Source organism: Lactuca saligna, chromosome 7, assembly GCF_052625555.1.
Source record: "Lactuca saligna cultivar CGN05327 chromosome 7, ASM5262555v1, whole genome shotgun sequence".
Classification (NCBI taxonomy): Eukaryota; Viridiplantae; Streptophyta; class Magnoliopsida; order Asterales; family Asteraceae; genus Lactuca; species Lactuca saligna.
In genome coordinates, this window is record NC_136423.1 from 29,488,582 (window position 1) to 29,501,851 (window position 13,270).

Sequence of the window (13,270 nt, forward strand, 5' to 3'; positions counted from 1 at the left end):
AAAGCTGGAAGCTTGGGACCTTTTGGACCTATCAAGGTCCAAATCTATCATCTACACCCAAAGGGACATCATATGCTTCACAATGTAACTCAAAATGGTGCAAAGGAAACCCTAGACTCAAGGAATCTATCAAATACACGAAATGGGAAGGAACTTGTATCTCAAAACGTGAATATCAGTGTGAACAATACAGATCCAAGCTCCACAATCGATCTAGCTTGGATTTTCTCACTCCTTCTTGCGAGGTTACACCAAAGGATGATGAATTAGCCTCCAAAATGCATTCTAAGCTCTCTTTTCTCTCTAGGGTTTTCTCATGGGAGTAGTGGCCGCAAATGACGGCCATAAGGGCCTTTAAATAGGGTCGGGCCCTAAGATTTAGGGTTTCACTTTACAGCACGGACTCGCAGAGTCCACGCATCGACTCGTCGAGTCCGATCATTAATCCAGACAAGAATTCGCAATCCTACACGGCGAGTCTGAGCGTCTACTCGCTAAGTCCCTCCATAAAACTCAAAATAAATAATTAAAATAAGATACATGGGAATCCAGATGTACAAACGGTTTATTCTTATTTAGTCATTGAAACTATTCAAGATGATATAGAATCCCATTGGCCTCTTGACATATAAAATTCTCTGTCAAGCAACATTCATGGACAAACAAATATTCAAGAGTTAGTTTGGATTCGTATCAAGATAAAACTTCATGTAATTGGTCTTAGTTGGTCTTTATTTTAGCCAAAACATCACAAATACTAATTTTAAATGTGCAAGAGTAAGAAACATTTCTACTCCACATTTCATGAGGCGTTATAAACGTACTTAGTATACGTCACTCAAGGTACAACATGAAGTAACTAGAGTACAACTCTAAAACTAAAGATAAACCATTCCTAAGCACTAGAGAATACACTCCAATCTTGGTCACATGCGACAATCTTCTGTTCCCCATGATTAGAGTTATTCTTCCAAGCTCCACATCCCTATTTCTTCTTAGTCCCTGCAATTCAGAACAAATGTGGTAACCACACCCGGTATCGAGGACCCAAGAAATAGCATGGAATGAATCATTATATTTAATTGTATATATACCTGTGAAAGACGGCTTGATCTTTCCTTCCTTGATGGCTTGCAGGTACTCTGGGCAGCTTTGCTTCCAATGCCCTATTTTATGGCAATGGTGGCACTCTGCCTCCTTTGGGTTAGAAGTAGGCTTAGCGGGATCAACTTTTGTCCCACTAGAAGAGGAACCATCTCGGGACTTTCCCTTGCGGTGGCTCTTAGACGGAACCTTCCTCTTCTTGCCTCTTCCTTGCCCATTGGCCAAAATAGGAGCAGCGAGTGGATTGGCAAGGGTGCAAAGTGTAATTTCATGGGATTGCATCAATTCACTTTTCCTAAAGTAACTAGGATTGGGAATTTTGAAAAAAAAAATAGTTACTTTGTATTTCATATTATACTTTTAATGAGGAGATGAGGTTGCCCTATCCTACCCGTTCAGCTAACGACCCTCCACCGATCAAGCAAGCGGTGAGTGTGAGTGTACACCCATTAAGCGCCATTTTATAGGCAGCAACCATATACCTACCTTATAGACCGACTTCGTGAATGAGGCCTACTAACGGTAAGACTAGCATTTTAGTTATATATATATATATATATATATATATATATATATATATATATATATATATATATATATTAATCTTGTAATATTATATTAGTATAGGGTTGAATTTTTAAACTTGTAAAATTCTAGGGTTTGAAATTTAAATTGTCCAAATTAGACTTTTAATCACAAAACATAAATTTCAAAACTTGAGGGTAGGTTTTAAACTTTTCAAAACATAGAGGATCAAATAACAAATAATTTAAATTAACATTTAATCACATAATTATCCATATTTGATTTATTTAATTATTTCTTGCAAAACAATTTACCAATTTAATTAAAATAATTAGTCAATTATCACATAAGGAAACTAATATTTAATTAATTGATAAATATCTTCAATTAGGTGAAGGATATACTCAAATATATCATAAAATCGGATTTATATTGATCTAATATGAAAAAGGCAAGTATCTTAAAGATAAACAGCAAAAAATCCCGAAGTTATCACTTCCTGACGCTTGGACTCGCCGAGTCTAGCCTACTCGCCGAGTCCACTATGGGACTCGCCGAGTCCATCAGGCAGAAACACAAAAATCGAATTTTGCAAGCATCAAACAAGCAACCAATGCATCAATTCAATAGAAACCAATCTAGGCTCTGATACCACTGATGGGATTTGGCCATATGAACATTCCTATGTGCACATACAAACCCTAATGTTTGGATCTAGGTTTCTCTAATTGAACATGCATGAATCCAAGACTTATAATGGTTATTCTAGCATAATAACATTGAGAAATTAGAGTTATAAGTTTACCTTGAATCACTTGTTTGATCTCTTTTGTTCTTGGAGCTTTAGACTCACAATTGTCACTCCTCTAATGGCTTACAAACACCAACTAGCAAGAGGATGATTTGAGAGAGTTGGGAAGGACTTAGAAATCGGCCAGGGTTTCTCTAGCAACAAGAGTGTCGATTTCCATGACCCCTAGGGTCTATTTATACTTGTAAGGCTCCTAGGGTTTTACCTTTAAACCCTAATTGGATAACTTAAGCCCTTAGCAATCCTAATCCCTTCATGATAACCCTTGGACGATTTTAGGTCTATCCCAAGCCATAAAATCGTCCACCATATTATCCATAAGGAATTATAGCCAAAAGTGTAACTATCACACATTTGACAGTTTAAGCCCTTCTATTTAATTGATCTCTTTAAGTCACCAAATTAATTCCTAAATAATTTATGGCTTATATTAATCAAATAATATTATTATTCCATATAATATTTCAACTCTCATTATAAATCATCCTATCAAGTTGCTATGGTGAAGGCAACCCAAAAGGACCATGCTCAATCGGGTCAAGTACTTACCAAATATAGTTGCAGCCTTAGACACTATTCCAACACCTATAACCGCTTCAAATCTCGTCTTGTTTTTCTTGTCAAAAGATAAAGAATCAACCCAATTGAGAATGAAAGAAACTGAAAAACCATGTGGAATAATCACATTCCACCATAGAGCAATCTTTCTCCAAATCGGCATTAGAAGACAACAAGAAGCAAACAAATGCTCAGTGGATTCTCCAACTTGAGAACAAATAGGACACAACAAAGAATGAAGATCCATTCGTTTATATCTAAGGTTTAACCGGGTAGGGATTCTATCCCTCTCAATTCTCCAAATAAGAATATTAACCTTTATGGGGATAAGATTATTCCATCTAGTGACGATATTAGATCCGGTCAACAAGAAGGAATCAATAATTTTCTGGAAGAAGAAACCGAGAAAACTCCATTCACATCTGGATCCCACACAATACGATCAGGGGCCTCTAAAAACACATAATTTTGCAACATAGAACATAACTCAATCCATTGAGTATTAGTGACTCCCGGTCTAGGTAATTTACCAAACACATCCAATAACTTATCTGAGGAATTCTGATCAGCAATCAACGCCCCTGGAGAAGGATCAAGCATGAAAATTCTAGGAAATTGATCCTTAACAGACTCGTTCCAATCCAAGTGTCAAGCCAAAATCGAGTTTTTAACCCATTACCCACCTAGTTACGAAAATAACCTTCTAAATTAAGACCTTTGTCTTTCAAACGGGCAAAACATCTAGTCATGTTCAGCCAAGGACTCAAACCACCAGCACAAAAATAGCCTCAAGAACCTCCTATGACCGAACCATGAAGAATATTCACCACCCTTGCGCACAACGAGTTTGGGTATTGTAAATATCTCCACCTCCAACGAAAAAGTAAAGCCCCGTTAAAATCAATCAAACTACTAATTCCAAGACCACTTTAATCCTTAGAATTAAGAACACTATTCCCAACTACCCAATGTATTTTTCTTTCACCAATATCTGAATCCCAAAAGAATCTAGCACGAAGCACTTCAAGAAGTTTAATAATTGTATTTGGGACCTTGAATATAGACATAGGGTAAATAACAATACTACCCATAATAGCTTTAATCAAAGTCAGACGACCACCAATAGAAAGAAGCTTAGCCTTCCAAGTAGAAAGTTTGTTGACAAATCTGTCAATCAAAGGTTTCCGAGAAGCAACTCTATTCATGTTATCACCCACAGTAACCCCAAGATACAAAAAAGGAAGTCGGATAGCACTGTAACCCAACATATCAACAACGCCTCGAACATGCTCAAAATCCACTCCAACCTCGATTAACTTACATTTAGATAAGTTAATTTTCAAGTCGGAAGCTATGAGAAAAACTTTAAGCATACGTAAAATTTTTCTAGCGTTTTCAACCTCCCAATCACAAAAAATAAATTGCATCATCAGCATATAAGAGATGTGAAATTATTAAGCCAGAATCTATCATCAGCATATAAGAGATGTGAAATTTCTAAGCCAAAATCTCTAATAAGAACACCTTTAAACACCCCAGATCTGCTAGCTTCTAACAAACCAACATGAAAACCTTCCATAGCTAAAACATATAAGAAAGGAGATAAAGGATCTCCTTAACGAAGACTTTTTTGAACCTCAAATTCATCTATGGGAGCCTCATTAACAATAACTGAAGGTCTAGAAGTGCTTAAAGCTGCTCTAATCCAATTGCACCAAACATCACTAAACCCCATCTTATGCATTACTTGGAAAAGAAAATCTCAGGAGAGAGAGTCATGCTTTTTCAAAATCCACCTCAAACGCCATAAACTTCTTTTTACACCCCTTAAAATGAGCAATGATGTCACTCAACATCAGAGAGCCATCAAGAATCTGTCGGCTCTTAATAAAAGTTGATTGCTCTGAATTAACAACTGAATCAATAACCATAGCCTGACGATTCGCTAACAATATACCAATGAATCAAACACAATTGTTCATTTCATTATTAGCCAATATTATTGGCCAAACCAATGAGTCATAACAACAAGAAACGAATTCGACGGACCATGTGGAGTACTTCAAATGTCACATGTCAAGGACACACTGTATTGATAAATTTTAAGACCTAAAATCATTTTTTTTGCGTCATTCAGTTTTATTATATCACGTTTAAGGGAAGTATGACTTACTAGATTGTAATGTGGCTGAAGCTTTGTTGTTTCCGATGTTTGCAAATATTAGGTTGTCAAAGTGGTCAGATGGCAATGCTTCTTCATTATAAATTCCATGAACACTTGAGGTAGATCTTCGTAATGCATTGTCTACCCTAATATTAGCTTTATTCGGATCCAAAACTTGTTCAAGTGTCTTGCATGCACTCACCACATGATTTTCAATGTGGTATCTCTTTTGGGGTTAAAAAACTTATCTTATGTTTTGCATTGAATCATTCTTTCGTCGGTTTTCATGCTGCACAGAGAAAAGTTGACCTGGATAGTCGAGTTTCGAGTATAGCCGACTATAGCGAAGTTATCTTCATTAGCAAGTTTTTTTTTTTCCAACTGATACCAACATATACTTGTAATAATGTTTTTTATACTGAAAATTGAATAGAAATCAGAGCATTGAAAATACAAAATTTTGAAGATAATAATGATTACAAGATCCAATCTTTCCATTTTCATTCAAACCAATCCTAAACTAACGATTCAGGTTGTTTCATAATCCGAATCCGTATAGAAATCCGAATAATATATCTGATTATTTATTATTATTATTATTATTATTATTATTATTATTATTTTACACATCTTATGGACTAGTATGGAGTATGGAACCTCTCTTGGGGGAATGGGCTTAATCATTACCCAAGCCCATACAATTTTAGGAGTATCCCGATCATTCTGGAAGACTGAAGAAGTAACAAAGTTCTTCTATACTTGTACGAGTGTATCTATTTCTAAACCTCATATACTGTCTTATATCTCTCGCTCGATTCCAGCTTCATTATCATTTCACTTGTCGTTTTTGTAAGTATTGCTGTAATTTCTGATCAATAGCATGGCGAACGATTTGTCTCTTGATCTGGAGGAACTTCGACACCTTCAAAGCATTGCGAAGAGGCCACGCGTTGTTTCTCTCATTTCCTCTGAGATTCGCAACCTCGAAAAGGTATAATTGCTGTCTTAGTAACGATACGTTTATATGATTCTATGAATTTTCTTTTGATACTCTTGCGATTCATAATTGTGATACGATTGTTAGTGGCCTATGACATATAGATATCATTTCGCTTCATTCAATGATTTAGACAGGTTTTACGTATGATGTCAAAATTAGAAATTATTGAAGCTTGTAATGTGAGGAATATTACTCGCTCGATTGAGACCAGATACCAATATAATATCAATATAATAAACTTTTCTAATTTTAATAGCTATAGTCATTAGTTAGATTAACTTGTTTATCACAAACTTGAATTGGACTGAATTTACAACTTTTCTAAGGCTATTTTAGATGATGAGGAAGAGGGTATTCATGTCATTTGCCCATCGTTTCATGTCCTAGACTTCATAAGGAAGAACATTTTATTCTAATTTTGGATCTTGTCAACTCTTATACAAGTTTCATTTATTTATGATTTCTTTAAAAAATAACAATCATGTATCTTTTAAACTTGTGCAGCAATTAAATGATGCTGCCTTAGTTGCACCCACTCCAGCCCCAAGTTCAACAAATCTAAAGATGGCTTCTGAACCTGCATTAAAGTACACTACTCTTGGATCTTTCAGTTGGGATCAAGATACCGATAAAGTCAAGGTGAGTTTATAAGTTTTATTGTGCAAGTATATACTAAGCAAATGCTTATATAATTACAGATATATGAGCTATTAATGTAATAACCCATCTTTGTAGGTTATTACTGTTATAACCAATCTTTGTGGGACAGGTTATTACTGTAATAACCCATCTTTATAGGTTATTATTGTAATAACCCATCTTTATGGGACAAGTTATTACTGTAATAACTAGGGGTGTTCGCGGTGCGGTTTGGTGCGGTTTCGAGTCGAAACCGCAAACCACACCGCATGTGCGGTTTGAAATTTTAGAAAACCACAAACCGCACCGCGAAGGTTCTAAACCGCGTTATGTGGTGCGGTTTGGTGCGGGCGGTTTGTGCGGTTTTTTGCGGTTTATGCGGTTTGAAAAAGGATATGTATTTTTAATATTATGTACATAAAATTTATACATAAATATATTAGTTATAGAATCAAGATAAGTTGGTTTTGCCAATGTTTTAACAATACTAGTCATTGTTACGTTAGACAATCAGATAAATAATCTATCACAAATTTGTTTACAAAAATTGAAATTGGTGATATCAAAATTCATTAGTAATAAAACCAAATTCGTATCTTCTGTGTAATTTTTATATGTTTGTATTATATATATATATATATATATATATATATATATATATATATATATATATATATATATATGTGGTGCGGTTTGAACCGCATTGTTATAATTGGAAACCACAAACCGCACCGCATAATGCGGTTTAACAAAATTTCAAACCGCAAACCGCACCACACTAGTTCTAAACCGCATTAGGCGGTGCGGTTTGGTGCGGTGTGGGCGGTTTGTGCGGTTTGGTGCACACCCCTAGTAATAACCCATCTTTGTAGGTAGGTTATTACTGTAGGATAGGTTATTACATGTCAGGTTGTAATAACCTGTTACACATGGAAAGGAACTGAGATTTGTGGGCTACTTATAAGTTTGCCAATTTGGGATAGTCTATAGCTGATGGGCTTGATTTCATACTTTTTTTTTCTTGTTTCAGATTTATGTGTTTTTGGAGGGAGTTGATCAAGAAAAAGTTGAGACTGAGTTCAATCGCATGTCAGTTGATGTGAAATTTCATGATGTGAATGGAAAAAACTATCGATGTGCTATACCAAAATTAAACAAGGAGATTGTACCTGAGAAATGTAAGGTTTTGGTTAAACCCACAAAAGTCATCATCACATTGATCAAAGCTTCGAAGGGTAATTGGATGGATTTGCATTTCAAGGACGATAAGGTAATTTCACTTTTAGGTAGTGCTTGGTATCCAGTAGTAAAAAATGCAAAGAAGTGTAATGTAATGATTTTTTTTTTTTGAAATTCAGATTAAGCCAAGTTTGGACAAGGAGCGAGATCCCATGGCAGGAATTATGGACTTAATGAAGGTATCCCATTAAATATTTTAAACTTAAACTGATTTTTGGTTAACAGGATAAGGAGGGCATTTACGTCTTTTTCTATAGATGAAATAGAAGTTATTGTCTGATTTTGTTCTGTTTTGTGTAGAATATGTATGAGGAAGGGGATGATGAGATGAAGAAGACGATTGCGAAAGCATGGACTGATGCAAGATCTGGCAAGGGAGCAGATCCTATGAAAAGCTTTTGATGATCTCTTGAGTGGCTTGTTTTTTGTTTAAAAAAATTAGAGGGATTTGGTTGGTTTTGTTAAGGTGTGGTTGTGTTTTTGGACCATATTTGTGCAACCAAAGTTTTTTTTTTCTTTTAATTAATTAATTAATTAAGGAATGGTTGTGGTTGGGTCAACTTTTGGGGCACAATTAAGGTTACTAAGTTATTGAGTAGAAATTTTGTTCACGAATTAAAGTGTATAATATGTTATGAAGTTCTCCTTGAAATATGTCTATCAAAATCAGATGAATAGAGTTTTGCAAGGCAAACCCGATTGTAATAAAAAGTTTCGAAATAGTTTGATGATGGCCTCTCCATCAACATGAGGGTTTGGAAGAAATATAAATTTCTTTACATTTGGAGATAATACAAAAAAGAAAATAGTTTTAAAGCAACTAGTCAAGTCATCCCATAAGAAAAAAAAAAGTATTTGCACGCATGATTTATATAGACAATTGTTCATGCATGACTAGGGCTGTAAATGAACTGAACGTTCGGCGGAACGGTGAACTGTTCGGTGGGAAGTTCGTTTATTTAATAAATAAAAGAACATAAACAAAAATTATCGTTCGTTTAGTTAAATGAACGAACATGAACAATGATCTCGTTCGTTCATTTATGTTCGTGAACGTTCGTTTATGTTCGTTCGTTTAAGTTTATTTATATTCATCTATATTCAATTATTTTTTATTATATTGCTATATTATATGTTTGCTATGTTCTTATATGTTCAATTTTTTTTTATTTTTTTTTATTTATTTTTTATTTTTTTATTTTTTTATCATCTTTGTTCATTTATGTTTGTTCGTTTGTGTTCGTTTAGCATGTTTACGAACATAAATGAACGAACATGAATAAAGTAATTTGTTAAACGAACGAACATGAACAAGAAAATCTCGTTCGTTTATCCGTTCGTGTTCGTTTGGTTCGTTTACAGCCCTATGCATAACTCATTTTCATGATTGTGTAGCGATTGAGGATTCTGTTTATATAAAAAAAAAAAAAAAAACAAAAAAGAGAGTAAAATAGTAAATTGGTATGTATGTTGTTGACTTGTTGGTCATCAATAAACAAAGGTAAAATACACAGGTTTTTATGGTTAAAACAATAGTAAAATGTACAATTGTTATATCTTTGAACGATCAATGATCTTTATTTATTTATTTTGAACGAACATGTGATTTTAAGGTTGAAACTTTTGAGATTCGAACTCAATAAACTCATTTCATTTTTGAAGTGTTTAAATTCCAAGTGATCACCACTAGTTACTTTGATGGTAATTGACCATGTTTTAACCGGGTATATTTTTCAAATGTAATATTATAATAAAAATAAATTCAGGTTACAATAACAAAAAAAAAGTACATTTCTACTTCATTCAACACACTAAAAAGCATGCGAAACATACCCAACATTTGTTTTTTATCGGATCACATGTTTTCGTGCTAGATTTTAACATGTGGTATAATATTGTCATCGGACAGGATATGACCCGACTTAGTCTAACAACACACAAACAAAAGCAAAGGATGATAGGGTAAATTCGTCATTTATTATTGTTTATAGTCTAAAAAAGAAACAAATCTTCATTATACCACTAGTGTCCCCAACACAAGAATATTCTAGAAATAAAAAACAATTAATTGTGTAAAAAAAAAGAGTTCAGCAATTAACACACACACACACACTTGCAAGAATTGAAGCAAAAGAATGATACATCTGTGACCTGTCACTGGAGTATCTGACTCCCATAATCAGAGTTGAATCGATCATAACGAGGAGCATGTAAATGAGCAGAAGGCCGTGTGTTCTTCAACGCATTTTCAACATCTTCGTGCTTAATGGGCCCCACCTTCGGCAACTCTGCAAATAAAATTTTCTTTTAAAATCCATATTCCAAAAAAAAAAAAAAAAGAAACTAGGATGCTATTTTTATACCATCATCGGGCAAAATATCATGTTGTTCAAGAATAGCCATTACGCGTCTCAAAGGTTGCATGGCAGCTTCTTTACATAACAACCGAATATCAGAACCCGAATAGCCTTCTGTCTTTTCCACCAATAAATCATAAGGCAATGTCTCTTCTTCAGCTACAGAAGGCAATAATTCCTCAAACATTGCTTTCCTTGCTTCAGCCTCAGGAAGAGGTACAAGGATCTTGCATAATATAGTTAAAGAAACATAACTTAATATGCCAATATACAAAAAATGTCGGTGTTCAAATTTGAAAGGGTAAAAATGATATTTTACAAAGTAGAGAGGTGGAAAGTGCCGTTCTACAAAGTAAGAAAGTGGAAAGTGGCAACATACAAAAGTCTAGAGACCAAATCTGTCAACATAAGAAAGTTTTGTGGACAAAGTCTAAAATAAGAAACTTTTATGACCAAAATATGAAAGTCTAGGGACCAAATCTGTAAATATGTTATTTTTTATTTCCTTGAATTAAGGATACTCGTTTCTCAAGACGCCTGAGCATGGCGGCATCAAGTTCCCAAGGGAGATTTGTAGCTGCTAATACAAACACAAGCTCATCTGTTTTTGTTAAACCATCCATCTGCAATCAAAAACAAATATTCAAATTTCAAATTTCAGAATAAAGAAATTTAAAAAAAAAAAATGTGTGAGAGACTAATTAAACCTGAATAAGTAACTCGGTTTTGAGGCGTCTACTTGACTCATGTTCACTTCTTGATTCACCACGTTGACTAATAATGGCATCAATTTCATCAAGGAAAATAGTTGATGGAGCATGATGTCTTGCAAGTTCAAATAACACTTTCACTAACTTCTCAGAGTCCCCTGTTATTCCATACATGTTTACAAAATCACAAAATGCAAGAACTATTTTTATTTATTATTTAATATTTAATAATAAGACATACCACGCCATTTGCTAACAATGGATGATGCTGAAATGTTGAAAAAGGTTGTATTGCATTCGGTTGCAACTGCCTTTGCAAGCATTGTCTGGAGAATTATAGTTGATAGTTTAAATAATGCTGAAAAAAAAAGTTAAAAAAAAAAAAAAAAAAAAAAGTTGCGAACCTTTCCTGTTCCTGGAGGGCCAAACAAGAGAATACCTTTCCATGGAGACAAAAGACCAGTGAAGTACCTACAAAAAAGACTCTCTTTTTCAAACATTTTTTTACAAATTTGCCCTTGTTTATTTTTCCTTACATTTTATTTATGCGAGATTTTTTTATGAAGCATTTATCCAGACAAGACTTACTTGGGATATTTTATTGGCATAACAACTGCTTCTTTAAGCAGGCGTTTTGCATTTTCTAACCCCTTTATGCTATCCCACTTCACATTTGGACTACCTCGAATAATATCCCTGAATAAAAAAACATATAAAGAAATTCATGTTCACTAATTTGTAAAAATAAACTAATAAAAGTAAAAAGGCATTAAGAATTGAGTTTATAATTATTACCTACTTAAACTCTCTGCCAAAGTTCGCATTTCTGCTGATTCAAAAGCAGGAAGCAGAGATTTTTTCCTGCGAAAACAAGAAATCAAGATTATGTTCATTTCTAACTATATATTTTTTTATAATACTTTTCTATTGTTGTATAATATAAAGTATCTAGAAATGGGAGCATACGGTTTCTCAGCATCAAGTAATGTAACTCCATTGGCTGTTGAATTCTCTCTTTCCTGTGAAAAAACAGAATTCAAAACAAAAACCAAACAATTCATTCATTATTTGTTGTTTCTTTTTGACTTAATGAGCTTAATGGGGACACGACTTAATCTAGTAGGATATATATGAGTGTTTGTTTTTGAATCAATACAAAAAGAATAGAAAAAGTCACAAAAGGAAGCTTTTCCATTAAGTCATAAGTTTTACAAATTTGCCCTCTTGCTCACCTGTCTATACTGCTCATAGATTGACAATTCAGCAGTGCTCTTTGGGTGTCCATTTCCATTTGATGTTCCATTTGATGAGTTTCCATTACTTGAAGGTTGAACATTTGCAGCAGCATCTTTTGGCGTTGATTCCTTTTTCCTCCCAAACTTAATATCATAAAACATCTTAAAATCCTAGATATAGAAGAAACAGAATTATAGTAATATAATTGCATTATCGTTAGTTAACTTCAATCTTTCTCAAATCAATCAATCTGCAAGAAGTATAAATCGTCAACTTCTAATAGTCCGACTATAATAAGGTTCATAAATCTGATGATCGCTGTTTCCAAAGAGAATGTTGAATTAAATAATTTCAGTCCTAAACCCTAGTCACACAAATTCGAGCGAGATTCAAATTATTGAGCAATGATTATACAGCTATGCATGATCTATGACGAGAATAATATACTAATTTTAGCATTTTTTAGTAGCAAACGCGTTTCCTCTTCGGTAAAATCCTACCAATCAGCTACAATTCTCATGCGATTGATTTGACTAAATTTCATAACCTACAAAGTGATTGAATTGAGTACCGATTTGCGAAACGAATCACAAACCAAAAGAAAATTTTCAGCATACCTGGAAGGACCAACGAGTGATTGAAGGTTCATCGGCCATTCTTCTTTCTCTTGTTTGTGATGAAATCCAACACAAAAAGAGCGAAGAGATCTGAAGACGTTTGTTGCTCTGCCTGTTGTCTCGGTGCTTAGCCTGATTCGATTTTCATGAATAAAGAAATGAGTAAGAGTTGTTGAGTGTAAGCAGAAGATAGTTGGAGAGCTGTCGAGTGAATAAACAAGGGGGAGATAAAGGGATCTTTGATTATACAACGTGTGGGTGAATCACTTGCGTCAGTGTACCCCTTGGCTCATGTAGTCATGTGCCTAAC

General features: G+C 34.2%; 3 protein-coding genes across 4 annotated transcripts; 1 reads left to right on the forward strand and 2 right to left on the reverse strand.

Moving 5' to 3' along the window:
- Positions 1-3,927: 3,927 nt before the first annotated feature.
- LOC145006783 (uncharacterized) lies at positions 3,928-4,733 on the reverse strand. Its single transcript, XM_078965836.1, has 2 exons — positions 4,635-4,733; positions 3,928-4,398 (listed from the first exon to the last, which is right to left on the reverse strand). The coding sequence occupies exons 1-2, from the start codon at positions 4,731-4,733 to the stop codon at positions 3,928-3,930; spliced, it is 570 nt and encodes a 189-aa protein (XP_078821962.1).
- A 1,198-nt stretch (positions 4,734-5,931) lies between these two features.
- LOC145003945 (uncharacterized) lies at positions 5,932-8,660 on the forward strand. Its single transcript, XM_078962843.1, has 5 exons — positions 5,932-6,153; positions 6,667-6,801; positions 7,832-8,071; positions 8,160-8,219; positions 8,341-8,660. The coding sequence occupies exons 1-5, from the start codon at positions 6,043-6,045 to the stop codon at positions 8,440-8,442; spliced, it is 648 nt and encodes a 215-aa protein (XP_078818969.1). The 5' UTR covers positions 5,932-6,042; the 3' UTR covers positions 8,443-8,660.
- Positions 8,661-9,998: 1,338 nt separating this feature from the next.
- CCP1 (P-loop containing nucleoside triphosphate hydrolases superfamily protein) lies at positions 9,999-13,270 on the reverse strand. Of its 2 annotated transcripts, none has more exons than XM_078964991.1 (11): positions 12,961-13,270; positions 12,340-12,486; positions 12,074-12,126; positions 11,903-11,968; positions 11,696-11,803; positions 11,512-11,578; positions 11,349-11,433; positions 11,105-11,265; positions 10,919-11,020; positions 10,404-10,623; positions 9,999-10,328 (listed from the first exon to the last, which is right to left on the reverse strand). In XM_078964991.1, the coding sequence occupies exons 1-11, from the start codon at positions 12,997-12,999 to the stop codon at positions 10,195-10,197; spliced, it is 1,182 nt and encodes a 393-aa protein (XP_078821117.1). In that variant the 5' UTR covers positions 13,000-13,270; the 3' UTR covers positions 9,999-10,194. The 2 variants fall into 2 exon arrangements, with proteins under 2 accessions (XP_078821117.1, XP_078821116.1); XM_078964990.1 differs by having other exon boundaries at positions 12,340-12,513.